This window comes from Pongo abelii, chromosome 5, assembly GCF_028885655.2.
Source record: "Pongo abelii isolate AG06213 chromosome 5, NHGRI_mPonAbe1-v2.0_pri, whole genome shotgun sequence".
Taxonomy (NCBI): domain Eukaryota; kingdom Metazoa; phylum Chordata; class Mammalia; order Primates; family Hominidae; genus Pongo; species Pongo abelii.
This window is the reverse complement of record NC_071990.2, coordinates 100,200,813-100,218,181: the sequence shown is the minus strand read 5'-3', so window position 1 is coordinate 100,218,181 and position 17,369 is coordinate 100,200,813. Positions and strand designations below refer to the sequence as shown.

Genomic DNA, 17,369 nt, shown 5'->3' with positions numbered 1-17,369 from the left:
TTTATTATACGGAATTGGCTCAAACAATTATGGAAGCTGACAAGTCCCAAGATCTGCAGGATGAGCTAGCAAGCTGGAGACCTAGGAGGGACCAGTGTCCCAGTTTGAAGGCAGTTAGGCAGAAGGAAATCTGTTGTCCTTACTCAGGTGAGGGGTCAGCCTTTTTGTTCTATTCAGGCCTTCAACTGATTGGATGAGGCCCACCCACCTTAGGGAGGACAATCTGCTTTACTCGGTCCGCTAATTCACATGCTAATCTCATCTAGAAACACACACACAGACACACTGTGCTATTTTTGCAACATTTCTGTAAATCTAAAATTATTTTAAAATAAAAATTTAAAAAGGCTTTCTGCCATCAGGTATTATGAGGACTTTTGAATGATGGGATATTTTTATATTCTTTACATTCATAACTGTCCTGTATGTGTGTACACATATATAATTTTAGATCTGCCACTCAGCATTTTCCACAGATACTAAATTCCACCTATATTTTTGCAGGCACCTTTGAAAACACCTGATTTCTGTTCTCTTTTCCCTTTTGCATTCTGTATTCCTTCCTGACAAAAGCATCCTTTTGTAAACTTTCACAGCTCAGCCCTCCTGCTCTTCCATACGGTCTTTATCTCTGAGATGAAGATCCATGTGGCACATTGTGGAGACCGAGAGCATCGGCCAGAAGTTGGGAGACCTGGTAGCATTCTCAGCCTTGTTCATTAGTCACTAACTCAGTGTCCTTCCAGTTTTAACATTTTGAAGCCAGGTGGCAAATTTTGGCCAGACATTATAGGCACTATTTGATGTGGGGGTTCAAATGATTTTTTAAATCATTTTTTCTTTTTATCAAAGTCCTGTGTGTTCTATTTCTAGGTTTTCCAAATTTTTATTCATATTTATGTTTTACATTTTGCCTTCAAAGTCTTTGGATTCTACAACAGACTTCAAAATTTATGGACTTGACTCTGGCATTTCCCTTAGAGTCCTTTTGAGTAATTCAAGGACAGCAACATTTTCTTTCTCCCCCTCCCTGCCTTTTTTTGAGCACGAAGCCATTGTTGCTCTTAAAAAAACACACACACACAACAAAAATCCTGTTTTCTTCTCTCTGAGGCTGTGAGTAGCCCTTCTCACAATGGTCCTGAAGCCCTCTCATGGCTTCCAGTGTGTGGGTAGACCTGTGTTTGGACTTTGAATGGGTTGAGCCTGATACAATTCCATAGGGAGGACTGTTTGGCCACCTGGCCAACACCCCCTCCTGCCCTAGCAGGATGGCAGGAGAGCTCCTGTGCAGTTTCCCCCTGCCTGCCTGCGTTCACTTAATGCCAGCAGGGGCGCAGTGGAGGCATGGTGCCAATGGGATGCACCCTCAGGAGTAACACCTTAGGAGTTACTTCTTATGGTATCTGATTTTTCGTTATTATTTCTGTCCAGTTGGTACTTTCTCTGGATTTCCCCCCAGCATTTGGATAATGGTGTAAGACTCAAATGATGGAGAAGTTGGTTGACAATGGGAAATAGCTAAGAGCTCTAACGTGAATGACTTGATTGTCCTCACCAGAAAAGGCAATTTGGTTAGGTTCAGCATATTGCCCTACTGTAGGGTATTCCTTGGTCCCTATGGCATATATAGGAGAAATGATTTTTAAAAATCACTTTCTGCTTCATTTGTGCTGTAACAGTTGTTACCTTGTGTTCCCACCTCCAGCCATTTCCTCCTCCTGTCTTTCCTGTGCATTGTCATCAGATAATCAGTCTCCTCAGCTTGTCACTCAAGAATGGTGAAAAGGGTAGATACTCCTAGAGTACAGTATGTAGAACCAGGCCAGGCATGTAGTAAATGTGGTATAAGGGTTTGCTAAATAAAAGCAAGAATTGACCCTTACTTTCAAAGAGCTAACAATTTAGCTGGAAAGATAAAGTGCACACACACACACACACACACACACACACACACATACACTGTGTATAGAGCATTATAGGAAAAATGTCACTCAAGAAACCTGAGAGACAAGAGGCAGGATATATCTGCTGTGTGCTCTGCTCAAGTCACCTCAGTTATTCTTCTTATTTTATAGTTCAGAAGGTTAATAGGCATTAAATGTCTTAAAGTCCTATAAGGTTGTATGTGCAAAAGGGAGATGTAAACACAGGACTGTATGAACTGAAAGCTCCTGTTGCCACCAGAAAGCTTTGAAAGCAGGCTGGAGCTGGACCTTGAAGGATGGACAGAATTGATTCGAGAGAAGTGGTGAGCACATATAAGTTGTGGGGGCAGAGAAAGGGTACACAGCATGAGCAAAGGTGTAGCAGTTGGAGGCATAAATTGTGCTGGGGAATGGGGGTGGTCCTCGGGTTTGCTAGGGTAAGGGAGGAATGAAGGATATAGCTGGAACATGGGTTGGAGGTAATGTATAATGCACTTTAAGTTCTAAGTTGAGTTTGGACTTCATTTCATAACTCATTTCAAAAGCCGTGGAAGGTGTTTGAAAGGGAGTGACATGATTAAAAGAGTGTCTTAGGGCCAGGCGCAGTGGCTCATGCCTGTAATCCCAGCACTTTGGGAGGCCGAGGTGGGCAGATCACTTGAGGTCAGGAGTTCAAGATCAGCCTGGCCAACATGGTGAAACCCTGTCTCTACTAAAAATACAAAAATTAGCCGGGCGTGGTGGCGGCTGCCTGTGATCCCAGCTACTTGGGAGACTGAGGCAGGAGACTCACTTGAACCTGGGAGGCGGAGCTTGCAGTGAGCCGAGATCGTGCCACTGCACTCCAGCCTGGGCAATAGAGTGAGACTGTCTCAAAAAAAAAAAAAAAAAAAAGTCTTAGGAAGTTGATAGTGTCAGGTGGGATGTGGAAAGGACTGGAGAAAAGGAGGGGCTGTCATGAGTGCTAATGTACATTATGTCATTTCATCCTCACAATAGCCCAAAGAAATAGAAACTCTTAGTTTCATCCCCGTTTCCAGATGGGAAAACTGAAGCTGTAGAGGTTACGTGATGACCAGATTCCCACAGTGAACAACGGTGATGCCAGGATGTGAGCTAGGCAGATCCATCTCCCCTAGTGCTCCCTCCATATGCAGCAGTGTCTAGCAGTAGCCTGGGAGACGACTTGGGTCAGTTTTAATAGGTTGAGTGTGATAGTCCAGTGACAAGGCCTGGATGAAGTCAGTAGTGTGAAATGGAGAGATGGGAGCAGTAGTGTGAAACATCCTTTCATGGGATCCTGATGCCAGGGCCAAGCCTGTGACCTCATAGCTACTCTTTATTTATTGTTTTCCATGGAAGCTGGTCCTCAGAGGTGAGAACTTTGCCAGGACCATGTAGCATCATGGGAAACCTCACCTCCAAACCTCTTGAGCTTAGGCTTCTTGTTTTTCCTGGGGAAATATATTTAAATTAATAATGTAAGTGCTGATGTTAGCTGTGCTTGCTTTGGGTTACTTTTGAGATGATTTAAGGAAACTTCCAGGTGTTCTTAAGCATCACAGGCTTTACTTGAGTTTGAGACAAGAAGGTTCCCCAGAGGTCTGGTGGTGATCAGTTCTCCCTTTTTTCCATGAATGGCCTCCCTCATCTGCTTATTTTGGTATGTTCCCTGTGTTGCTGTTCTATGGGTTGATGTATCACATGATTGCTTAATTCATTTTACTTTTGTTCTATTTTTTTTTTAAGCAAAAGGGTGTGCATGCATTTTGACTCTGCAAAGCTTTTTGGTATTCAGTAAAAGAATATGTAATAGAATGTTCTAAGTGCCATTGTGATGATGTGGGGCAGTGTGGGCCAGTGACTTCTCTGCTTTATTTACTGCAGGTGATAAGAAGTACATCATGGGGCCCAAGCTTTCCACTCTTGACGCCACTGTCTTTGGACACTTGGCACAGGCAATGTGGACCTTACCAGGGACAAGACCCGAACGGCTGATCAAAGGCAAGCCCTACACACCTCTTCAGGTTTTGGGGCTTACTGGGGCTGGGTGGGCAGTGGGGTAGCACAGTGGAGAATTCTAGACCAATGCTTTGGTCTTGGGTGTGCTTTATGGAGACACCAGGCATGGTGTATAGGGCTAGGGTTGGTTCTCTGTACTCAGGATACTTTAGGGTGGAAGAGAGACTGGGCTTCTCACCTGCTGTCTTGCCCAGACTATGTTCTTAGCAGTGCTGACATAGATCCTGCCATGTTTTTATGCTAGCACTTTTCTTCCATCTGCTTACATAGTGGGACTTAAGATTTGTTGCTGAAATAGGGCTTGAATTCCACCTAGTGCCCTTGGTTTGCTGGTCTTCCTTAATTTCCTTTGGGCAATGGGGGCTCCCCACTTTCTGGTATATCCAGCTACAGCAACCACAGTGGGGTGACGCTGATGAGCTCACTGGCTGTTTCAGATGCTCTGAGTCTAAAATGTTTTTAGATGTTGCACATGTAACTATAAGTACATAGGATTCTGTACCATTTGCGTTCAAGCCACTCTCTCCTCCTGTTCTAACAGAGTGGCTGTAGATCATACACTAAGAGTAGTAGAGTGGCTGGACGCAGTGGCTCACGCCTGTAATCCCAGCACTTTGGGAGGCCAAGGCGGGTGGATCACAAAGTCAGGAGTTCGAGACCAGCCTGGCCAACATGGCAAAACCCCATCTCTACTAAAAATACAAAAATTACCTGGGCATGGTGGCATGCACCTGTAATCCTGGCTACTCGGGAGGCTGAAGCAGGAAAATCTCTTGAACACAGGAGGCGGAGGTTACAGTGAGCCAAGATCGTGCCACTGCACTCCAGCTTGGGCGACAGAGCAAGACTCTGTCTTAAATTAAAACAACAACAACAACAACAAAAAAATAGAGCTAAAAAGTTCAAGACTGTGGGAAAATGAAAATGTCAACAAATACTTTGTAAGTCTAGTGCTTTCTGAAGTATTATTATTATTATTATTATTATTTATTTTTGAGACAGGGTCTTGCTCTGTCACCCAGGCTGGAGTGCAGTGGTGCAATCTTGGCTCACTGCAACCTCCGCCTCCCAGGTTCAAGATATTCTCCTGCCTCAGCCTCCTGAGTAGCTGGGATTACAGGTGTGTACCACCATGCCTGGCTAATTTTTGTATTTTTAGTAGAGACGGAGTTTTGCCACGTGGGTCAGACTGGTCTTGAATGCCTGACCTCAAGTGATCTGCCCAGCCCGGCCTCCCAAAGAGCTAGGATTACAGGCATGAGCCACCACGCCCGGCCACCCAAAGTATTATTTATGTTAATTTTGACCAAAGAAACACAATCTTAGTACTTTTTTTGTGTGATGTGTACCTTGGATGTGAGGCCTGTCAGAATTGCAAGAGATATGAGAGGGGAAGCTAAGGAGCAAGGATAAGTAGAACCAGTGCTAGGGGATGAACATATATATGTGTGGGGTGGGTGTGGGGTTGTAGCCAGAAGTAAAATTCATGGTGGAAATGGCATATGGAAACATAGCTCACCTTGGATTGATGTGCAAGGGACCAGATCTTGGAGGGGGTGTGTGTGTGTGTCTGTGTGGTGGGGTAGGGTGGTGGGATATACAGATGGTTCCTGACTTATCATTGTTTGACTTATGATTGTTCAACTTTAGGATTGTGAAAAACAATACTTGTTCAGTAGAAACTATACTTTGAATTTTGATCTCTTCCTGGGCTGTCCATATGTGTGGTGCAGTACTCTCTTCTGATGCTGAGTGGTGGCATTGAGCCACAGTTCCCAATCAGCCATATAACCATGAGGGTAAACAACTGATACTGTACAGTGTGCTGTGTTGCCAGATGATTTTGCCTTACTGTAGGTTAATGTAAGTGTTCTGAGCACGTTTAAGGTAAGCTAAACTAATGTATGATGTTTGGCAGGTTAGAGGTGTTAAATGCATTTTGGACTATATATATATATATATATATATACACACACACACACACATATATACATATGTACATTTACATATACATATATATTTTAATGGGGTCTTGCTCTGTTACCTAGGCTAGAGTGAAGTGGCATGATTATGGCTTACTGTAATCTCAAACTCCTGGGTTCAAATAATCCTCCTGTCTCAACCTACTGAGTAGCTGGGACTTCATGAGTGAGACACCATGTCCAGATAATTAAAAATTTTTTTTTAAATAAATGAGGTCTTCCTGTGTTGCCCAGGCTGGTCTTGACATCCTGGCCTGAAGTGATCCTCCTACCTCAGTCTCCCAAGTAGCTGAGATAACAGGTATGAACCACTGTGCCCAGCTGACTTATGATATTTTTAGCTTTTAATGGATTTATAGGGATGTATCCCCCATGTAAGTCGAGGAGCATCTGTATGTGGCAGCCAGGGCCTCTGAGAGAGGTTCCCCTGCATAGTTGCATGGGAACTGTTTGAGGCAGTACCTAAGCAAGTGCCTGGGGCCAGGGATGTGGGGATCAAAGTTCAATATTTAGGTTTGGGGAAGAGGATTGACAAGAATTAATCAAAATGTTTATGCCCAACTGAGCAGGCTGGGTATGTAGATGAGAGACCAGTAGAATAGCACATAGAATGCTCTTAATAAATGTTGGGTGGATAGCTGGATGGGTGAATGGATGGATAGATAAATGGATGGACAGATGGATGGGTGAATGGATGGATGGATGGATAGATGGATGGATGGAACCAAGCAAGGCAGAAGCATACAAGAAACTGAGGCAGGCAAGCAGTCATGTGTGGTGGTCATGTAGATGGGTGGGGAAGTGGTGGAGTCTGCAGCTCTGTGTGTGTGTGTGTGTGTGTGTGTGTGTGTGTGTGTCGATTCATGTGCATGCCCAGGAGGTTAGACCAGGCTGACACCAGCAGCACTCACTCTCCAGATCCTCTTATTGGTGGGGACAGAGCTCCAGATACATTATCAGACTTCGTTGGAATGGGTCAGGCATTGATCGAAGGTCTTCTGGAAGTTCAGCCGAGTGGGACTAGGGATAGTATGGACTGTCATTTAGTTTCCTAAATGGTCATTATGAGGATGTTCCTTGTTTTGCAATACATTGGAACTTCTCTAAACTAAATATGTTATCACACTGGTGAGGTTCGTGGCATTTAAAATATTAGTTTCCCTTTAATTTAATCACATTTTTCCATAGTGGTCTAAAAGGTGTTGATTCCTTTTAGTTCATTTAGGGCTGTGTTTTATATCCATTCTCTGTTTGTATTATTTCCTACTCTATTCCCTCCATTCTCCTACCGTACCACCCTTACACACATGTGTACATACTCACCCACATCTACTCACATGCTCTATACACATCCCCCCACACACTCACTTGTACAGATACACCTACACTTCTACCCAAACACATCCCTACATACACACATATGTGTGTACATACACATACAAATATGCACACACACACTGTTGTGGTCATCTGTTACTTAGTCTGAAGTATTTAGGGACCCCATTATCAGTAGAACTCAGACTCTATATAATTTTTTCTTTCAGAAATGATGCATTTTTTGTTATGATTTGGCCCTTTTCTCTATTACTTCCTGAAAGGACTTGAGGCATTTAGTGTTCTTTTAAAAGAAATGATCAGCCTTTTGGAGGATTGATTTTGGGCCTCATGCACATCTGGGGAATCTGACACCATCGTCTGCACGGAGCTTTTGGCACATCGTTGCATGTACTTTGATTCTTAAAGTAGCTTCCAGTTTTCCCTGGGTACTGGCGTAGCATGAATTATTAACAGGGATCCCTTGTGAATTATCCACAGGGATCTCTAAATCCCATTTGAGGCATTAGTTCCATAACCCTTCTAAATCTTTGGAGGGGAGCTGATAACATGCAGCCAAACTACTACTGCTGTAATTTGCTCTCAACCTCTTTCCCTGCCTTTGCTGTCTCTGTGGTAGAGACTTTCTCAAGAAGTAACACGAGAAGGGTTAAGTAGAAACAAGAAGTAGCCTGGAGATTTTAGAACTGGGTGAAACCCAGGCATGTAAATGGCTCGGATTCAGGCAGTTTTCTGCTTTTAGCTTTGGAATGGCAGAAGCACCACTGGCCTTGCCTCATTGTGAGTGTGTTTGGATGAATATTAGTTTTTTGGTCCAACATACTATTTACAAAGCCACACAAGCTACTTCTGGAACCATGTAGAATAGTATGAAATTTTCCTTCGGTTAGATGAGCAGGAGGACAGGCTTTGAATATACATATGTATGCATATATCTATCTAGATAGACATACAAATATGAATAATAATTTGCTTACTGAAGAAAATTTAGAAAAGATAGAAAAGTTTTAAAAGAATAAAAAATAACTTGTGACACCATCTTTCACAGAGAACAATTGCTGATATTGTGGTATGTATCTAATCTTTTATCAAATGTAAGTATGTATATATATATATATTTTAAGCTGGGACCATAATGTTGATACAATTATAACCTAAAGTTTTAAAATTAACTGTATTTTGGCCATTTCCCTTGTCATGAAATATTCTTCAAAATGGTATTTTTAATAGTTGCATAATATCCTGTCCTATGGCTACATGGTAATTTATGTGATTAATCTATTTCTGGACTTGTGGGTTGTTTTAAATAACTTTTACTAATATTCTATAGTGAATATTGTTATAAATATATACTCTTGCTCATCTCTGGTTATTTCCTTAGGCTAAATTTCTTGTTCGGTAATTACTGTCTCAAAGGGCATAAGCTCTTGGTCTACATGGCTAAATTGCTTTCTAGAAAGATTATACAATTTATATTCTCATGAGCAAAGTCTGAAAGTACTTCCAATTTTTGCTCCTTGATTAGGGTTGAATATAATTTATTTTGAAATTTTTGCCATTTTATACTAAAAAAATCTCAGTTTTATTATTAGCAACATTCCTAATGTGGAGTCAGATTTGATATTTTAATCAGGGTTCTTATCGGAGAATTGCATGTGGATTGGGGGACTCCTTAAAGCAGATGTGGAGAGCTTAAGAAAGCTGAGAAAAGTGAAATTGAAGCCATGATGGGTCAAGAGCTCTGCAGTGTGTCTGCCTGTCCTCCAGAGTCCTATCAAAACCACAGACCTTAATGCTATTTTCTGAATTAGGAGGAGCCCAACCTTCTGTGCTCTAGGAAAAACCTCATTCAGCAACTTTCACCAGCAATTATTTATATTACTTGAATGTCTTTTTTACTTAATACTTGATAGATTAAAAAGTGGAAAAAATGCTGCATCTCCTTGACCAGCATGTAAATATCTCCTCACTCCTGCACTCTTACTATTCTCCATCTGGAGAGAAGTGTTCAGGAAGAGGTTGTTGTGAGGAGATTTGGGTTTCAGGAAAGGGCTGGAACGAATTACCTTGTCCTGTTTTTGTATTTGGAGATCTGTGAATTAATATTTTTTAGCTTCGAGGAGACAAGGCAAAGGGGGTGTTTTCATTACAGTATTCAAGTATTTTAGGAACTTTTCTGAAGAGGATATATGCTCAGTGTCCTCCATGCCTGCATGACAGATGCCAAAAGGAGCAACCAAGGATGTAGTCAGTGCCTAGCATGGATCTGGAACAGGAAGCTGCTGAGTAAATACCTGTAGAGCAAATGAGTGTGTTTGAATGTTGGCCTGTGTTTTCCAAGTTATTTGCTGGTTCGTGACCAAGGGCTGGCAGGTGCTGCTGCAAGACATTAGCATGCTTCTCTCTCACCCGCATTCCTGCCTTGCATGATTGGCAGCTGGAGAACCTTAGTTCTGGATTCTGGGTTTGGTTGACAACGTTTTCAGCATCAAATTGTACAGAATGTTTTGATTATTAGAGAAATTAGAGGAATACAGGAATATAAAATGCATCACTTTATTCAAAGAGCAGGGAGGGCATTTCCATTTGAGAAACTTTAACAGAAAGGTTCTTTATTCTATCTGGGATTATCTTCTGGGTAGGGGGGCATTTGGCTTTCTAATAAATATCCTCTCAAGTTGTCTGAGAATATCACTTTGTTTCTTACCAATTGATTTTATTGGATTTTTAAATTTGAAAAGTAATACATGATGGTTACAGTAAGTTGAATTACAAAGGTATAGTTTAAAAAATTTATGGCCTTCTCCTCATCCATATCCAATATTATTTCCACAGAATATTCCATATTAAGGATTTAATGTAAATCCTTTTGTGCCTTTTTCATGTACAGATTTGCATAGCATATATAGGTGTTTCAGTTTGTTTGTTTTCATTGTTTTTAAACTAAATGGAATTATACTATACACATTATCTATAACTCGTTTTTTTCACTTAACAGAATATCATATCATTTTAACAGCTTCACAATATTCTATAGCATAGATGCATCTTAATTTATTTAATCAATACCTATTGATGGAGATTCAGGCTGTTTTCATCATTTACTTCTTTTTTTTTGCTTAAAAAAGCTTCATTTGATGTCCATGTACATATATCTTTACATACCACTGCTTTTATTGTAGTTGAATAGAGTACTAAAAGTGAAATCCTGGGCCAAGAGATATGCACATTTAAATTTTTGATAGATAACATCAGATTGCTTTCCAAAACAGGTTATAGCAATGTATACCTCTGCCAGCCATGTAGTACAATGCCTGACCTTCCACATCCTCATCAGCATTGGATGTTATCAGACTTTTTTTTTTTTACCAGTCAAGTGGATAAAACCGTTATCTGATTGTTGAGTACACTTTGAAGAAATGCAGTTTTTCTATTATTTTGCAAACTTTATGTCTTCTGCGTAGGCTTTTTTTTTTTTTTTTTTTTTTTTTTGAGATAGAGTCTCACTCTATCTCCCAGGCTGGAGTGCAGTGGCAGGATCTCGGCTCACTGCAGCCTCCGCCTCCCTGGTTCAAGTGATTCTCCTGCCTCAGCCTCCCAAGTAGCTGGGACTACACGCGCCTGCTACCATGACCGGCTACTTTTTGCATTTTTTAGTAGAGATGGGGTTTCGCCATGTTGGCCAGGCTGGTATCAAACTCCTGGCCTCAGGTGATCCGCCCACTTCGGCCTTCCAGAGTGCTGAGATTACAGGCATGAGCCAGTGTGCCCGGCCTGTATAGGATTTATATTAACACAGGCTTATCATACACACACACACACACACACACACAGACACTCCACACAACCTGTTTCTGCTGCCACCTTTTTCTGTTCTTTTGTCCAGTAGCATGTTAAGTGGTTCAGCTGATGGTGAATCTAGCCACAGAAAGGGATAGGCAAAGCCAGAAAAAGATAAAACCCAACTATAGATGTCCACTCTCTGTTTCACTCTTTATCATGGGCAGGAATTGAGGAGTGTGTGGGCTCCCAGCTCTTGCTCATCAAAGCAAACCCTTTCTCAACTACATGTTGGAATGATCACTTCTTTTATGATAGCTCATTGCCATTAAGGGATGTCACCTGTCTCCTCATAAGTCTTGAGACCTCAAGAATAATTACAGAAAAATATTCCATGACAGGTAGTGTAATACTATTAATTCCCAGGCCATGCTGTCAGCTCATCAGTAGAGAGTTGAGTGGAAGTGAAGGGCATGAGGACTAACGAGGTTAATATGAATTCAACAGGTGAGTGAAGCACTTTACATGCCTGGCACACAGTCAGGACTATATAACTGTTTGCTATTATGATTATTAATTTTTATTATTGCATACTGAAGTGGTATTAATGTCACATGATCACAGAGCAGGCACCTCTTCTGGAGAAAGGTGAAGAAACAAGCCTGTAGAAAGAAAAGCGATGAATGAAGTGATATTCATAGATCCTGTGGATCTTGTGAATAGATTCTGATTTTCTGTAGGAAAAGCTAGTAAGGAATGGATTTGATTGAGTCAAACAGGGCTGTCCCCAGGTCCTACTGTGAAGTGACTGTATTTCATCTTTGATGTCTCTTTACCTCCCCAATTAGATTTTTTTTTTTCTCTTGCTGCTGCCCTCACATCTTTATTCAATTCTTGGTTCCCTGGGATTGGCAGCAATACCTGGTGAGGCGTTTCATGACTGTCCCCACCAGGGAGAAAGTAAGTGAAGGTTTTCCATGCTGCAGCTCCTCAAAAGGAGCAATGGTGTTGACTTCTCGGTTTCTGGCTCCTGAGCATGTGCACAAATATCTTCTAGAAGAGAATAGATTTTTACATAGTGGGGGCTGAGCTGCTATAATTTGAGAAGACTGGAAATGGTGACCTGGAGCCAGTACATGTCCGTGGGATCCATGAAGCAGGGGGATTTGCTTTGTTATGTTTTGCAGGGGATGTAAGTAAAACAGCAATCAAGTTTTTAAAAATTTTAACAACATGAGAAAATGTTTACAATAATGTTACAGGAGATAATATGTAATAATAATGGCAATAGGTAAATAGAAAAAATACTGAAAGAAGTTACACCAAAATGTTAATTGTGATTATCTTGGATCGATGAAATCATGGGTACTTTTTGTTTTCTTCTTTATGTGTTTGTACAGTTTCTCTATACAGACTAATTCTAATTTTCCAAAACGAGAATATGTTATTTTCCTTAACAGAAAAATAAAATAGAGTACTGACAGACTATAATCAACAGAACCATTAATATGGAAACAACCTAAACGACCTGTGATAGGCGATTCATAAAGACAAACTGAAGCTATGGTACAGCCATATAACATAGTGTGCACTTATCACTGTGGTCAGAGTGTGACATTCAAAGATTTTTATTATACGTTGTTAAGTGGAAAAACGTAGGATAGGAAAAAGAATATATAGTAAATCCTATATAGCACATGTAAATATATGTAAATGTTATGTAAATATGTACCTTTCTGGAAGAACATAAATGAAAATGTTATGAGGAATGGGATTATTGGTAATGCTTTTATTTTTTGCTTATCTGTTTTTTCTAATTTTCTGCACTAAAACATGGATTATTTACACAATAAGTGAATGTTTATATAACTTAAATTCAAAGATATTCTTAGAGTAATAATGTCCTATAAGAGATAGTAGCAAATCATATATTTATAAGCAATGTTGCCATCTGCTGGATCAAAGGGAGAAACTCACCCTCTTTCTTTCTTTTTCATTTGGAATTAGGAAATGAAGGCCAGGTAGAGTGTCATGTTTCAGACAAATGCCTAGACAGTAATAGTGACTTAACACAAGTGTTCTTTTGATTTACATAAAAAAGAAGTAGTCTAGTGACTGAGTGGGACCCGGATCCTGAGTACCGCTGTTCAATTTCATGTAAAAATTTAAAAATATCTTATACTAAGTGTGTTTGCAGGCACACTTATCCATAAAGACAATTCTGAGTTATCCATTATATGGATTTTTTTGGGAGAAAAGTTTATGTCCTAACATAACTTTTTTCAGCTACTTGGCATGGTACTCAGCCCACAGCAACACTACAAAAATTTGTGGAGTAAATGATTACTTCTGGCTGACTTAATGCAACCAACAGTTTGATGTATTTTTATGGAATATAAATTAATTTATATATGAACCAATCAAAGCATTAGCTCTCTTGATATGTAAATATAAAATAATAAAATGCTTCCTAAAGCCAAATGATGGTAGTTTATCTGCCATTTTGGATAAACTACCTTGCCCCTTCTCATCATCATCGGACTCACTTCTTCATTTCATTCAGCCCACTCACTGAATTTAAATTTCTCACTCACCGTTTTTATTATGTGCATAAAAACCTAAATATTTTCACAGTATCTCTGTGGAAAAATACTGTTAATGTTTACCTTCCCCATTATTCCAGTTTCCCAGAAAGCCTAGTGGCTGGATGTCATAGTTTGGGCCGCTGTTGCAAAATGCCGTAAACTTGGTTTCTGGTAAACAACAGGAATGTATTTCTCACAGTTGTGGAGTCTGGGAAAGTCTGGGAAATGCAGGATCATGACTCTGGCCCATTTAGGATCTGGCGAGGGCCTGCCTGGGGGAGGGCCCACTTCCTGCTTCCTGGACACAGTGCTGTCTCGCTGTGTCCTCACATGGTAGAAGGGGGGAAGGCAGCTCTCTCAGGCTTCTGTTATGAGGTACTAGTACCACGAATGAGGGCTTGGCCCTCACGAACGAACCACCTCTTAAAGGCCCCACCTCCTTAGACCATCACATTGGGAGTTAGGATTTCAACATTGGAGTTTTGGGGGAACACAGACCATAGAAGTGGTAGACTGCTGCCTTTGAGAACTAATCCTTGCTTTCCTTACCACACTACAGGTGAGCTGATCAACCTTGCCATGTACTGTGAGAGGATAAGGAGGAAATTTTGGCCAGAGTGGCACCACGATGATGACAATACCATCTATGAGTCTGAGGAGAGCAGCGAAGGCAGCAAAACCCACACTCCGCTGCTGGATTTTAGCTTTTACTCAAGGACAGAGACCTTTGAAGATGAGGGAGCAGAAAACAGTTTTTCCAGAACCCCAGACACAGATTTTACTGGACACTCACTCTTTGATTCGGATGTGGACATGGATGACTATACAGACCACGAACAGTGCAAGTGATGTCCAGCCTCACTGACCCTCTTCCTTGGGACCTGCCACTCCCTGGGTCGGTCCATTTTCCCAGGTAGCAATCCATCCGAGCTGGGAGGAGATCTTCGTGCTTGGCACAGTTTTCACATGCTAACTGGACTATAGCAGCCTTATTTCTTTTTTGTACAAACAAAACACAGAACCATTCAGATGACTCCATTGAAAACAAACAGGCAAAAAATAATAATGTCAGCATGGTTCCTGAAATCCATTTTTGTTTTCATTAGAAAACTATTAATAATATTGTGTGGTAGAGCAGGTGTAAGAGCAGGTTGTCAGCTGATAGTCTTTATGATGATCCTATTCAACATTGAGGTCTTAATTGTGAGATGGATTCTTGAACCTCCTTTCTCCACCAGGATCTGAAGTAATGAGAGATATCATCAGAAAAATGTTTTATGGTGGCTGCTTGTACTTTATGTGTGTATATTGTATGTTGAGACATAAGTCAAATAAAATCCACAGATATTAAACGAACACCTACTATGTGCAAAGCACTGTGCTAGGTGCTAATCAGTATACATTTTATTCTAAGCCCTGCCAGTGACTAGCTGTGTGATTTTGAGCAAATCTCTTATTAACTATTGTGTGCCTCATTTCTCCCACCTGTAAAGTGGGGATGACAATACTCTCCACCTACCTACCTCACAGGGGTGTTGTGGGGATTCATGTGGTAACATTCGTACGGCGCTTTAAACCTCTTGGAAGTGGTGCAACATAAACACAGCATTTTATTCTTTATTGCACTTCATGCATGTGAAGATTTGAGGGTAAACGAATTCCATATCCAGGCAACCACCACCACAGTCACCTGTAAAAGCTGAGCAGATGAAATACACACAAAGATACACTTAGGACTTTGTCATCATTCCTTTCTGTAATCTTGGCTGAATCAAAATCTTTTGTTCAAAGAACATTGGAAATGTTTTTACAAATTATCAACAGCTACAAACAGTCTTCAATTCTACCATGTATTTGCAGAAAAGTGGTTCTTTCATTGCCTGCACTCACCCTGGCATGTTCTGTGTTGACTCCAGAGTGTTATGTTGCCTATGTTTGGTTTATTTGAGGAGAATAAATCTCAGGAATACGGCAGGTTTCATAGAGTTGAAGGGAAAGTATTTCATTGATTTTTATAAGCAGAAGCCTGCCAACTTGTAATGTCTTTTTGAAAACAAACCTTGCAAAGATGTATTGAAAAGATGAAGTAGCAAGAGGATACTTGTATCAAAGCACTCTGTGCAGTGTTAGACTATATGCAGTTTTATTAATGCAACTTTTCTGGTGTTTTCAGCCACTGCCCAGTGAGAGGAGAGCAATGCTGAGAACAAGTCTTAATGTTTTTGCTGTCTCATCCCCATTCTCTCTCTCTTTCCCTATAGTATTCTATGAACGGTTGGCTTACTCATATTTCTGAAGGCACCCTATTTCTAAAGATGAAGTTGTTGTTGTTGTTGTTGTTGTTGTTTTGACTTAGGACATTTTCCAGGGAAATATGGGGCAGAGATCCTGGGTGATGGCTGTGAGATTTGGGCTAGGAGAGCCAAGATTTACAATTGCAAACAAAACTGCTTTGCTTCTGACCAACATAAGGATTGCTCATTATGGGGTTAAAGAGGCACTTCTTAAAATACAGCAACTTCTGAGAAATCCATGCACTTTACTTGAAAAAAAAAACAAAAAACCTCTTTTTGAATATAGCATTTGCAAAACAATCTTAAAAGACTGCTGTAGATTCACAAAGCGGTAAAGGGAGGAGAGTTTTTCAGGCTGCTTACCACTTAAGCAATTGTGTAGGGCATATGTAACTGGGAATACGTGCTGAGATACTCTAAGTTAGAAATTCTTATTCCATGGGAAACTTAGTTGTTAATATATTACTAAAACCATTCTTATTTAAAGGGACTGTTTGATGCCTAATAAGAATGTGGTGGAGAAGATATGAATGGATAAGTCTGTTTGAGGCTCCAGCGTCATTTGGGAGGACTGTTTGCCTCCCCTCTCTCTAGCAAGTGTGTTTTAAGGCCAACTGGTGGCATTTCTGTGTGACTAGGGAGACTCCTGGACTGAAAATATGAATATAATGAACAGGTGGACTGCAGACCCGTCTCCACAAAGCATGGGTTGTCCTTTTCCCACCATATTTTAGCAGAAAAGAAATGTATTTGAATTTTTTTCTATAAACAGTCTATCTTACTGTACAGTACCAAGTGTGATGTATTTTCTCTCAAAGGATGATTAAGTTATGAGAATGTAGATTCATATATGTTTTTAATTTTATATTACTTGGAATACAAGTATGTGGAGAACCAACTTTGAAAATGAAGTTGTAAAATAAGTCATTCCATCCAGGTACCTCTTACAGGGGCATGAATGGACATTGCTACCTGGAGTCTTGGGCACTTACCTGACAGAATATAACTGGGCATCAACATTTCGTAGGTGTTAATTTGATTTAGAGCCCTAGAATACGCCCCTGCTTTACTTTCCCAAGGTGGGTTATGCAAACAAAATAACCAAGACAAAGTCACCATAGTGTGAGTCTTTATCTGGAAGGATTTAATTTTATGTGCTTCATTCTTAAGCTACCCAGATTTGAAATGTTCTCCAATTACATGAACAGGTGCTAATTATAAGAAAAAACAATAAGAAGTTAAGGGACATTTTGGTCATCTGGCTTCTTGTTCAAGTTCTGTGTTTCCTTTTTGCTGGAAGGTAACTTGAAGTATGTGATCTTTAATGTTAACAGATGCTTTTGGTTGGACAAAAGACCCATAGGCTATTCGTTCTTTTTTTACCTCTCGTTGTAAAAGTAAATCAAGCTCTTGCATCCACCTCTCTTTGCCCACCTGTACCCC

General features: G+C 40.5%; 1 protein-coding gene across 4 annotated transcripts in view; it reads left to right on the top strand.

The window, feature by feature from the left end:
- Window positions 1–16,714, top strand: part of FAXC (failed axon connections homolog, metaxin like GST domain containing) — a 70,508-nt gene extending 53,794 nt beyond the window's left edge. For all 4 annotated transcript variants that reach the window (XM_024249109.3, XM_024249107.3, XM_024249106.3 and 1 more), the window contains 2 exons: window positions 3,816–3,932; window positions 14,192–16,714. In XM_024249109.3, coding sequence (XP_024104877.1) covers window positions 3,816–3,932; window positions 14,192–14,481 — 407 coding nt within the window. In that variant the 3' untranslated portion in view covers window positions 14,482–16,714. The remainder of the gene's footprint in view (window positions 1–3,815; window positions 3,933–14,191) is intronic.
- The last annotated feature ends 655 nt before the right edge of the window (window positions 16,715–17,369 follow it).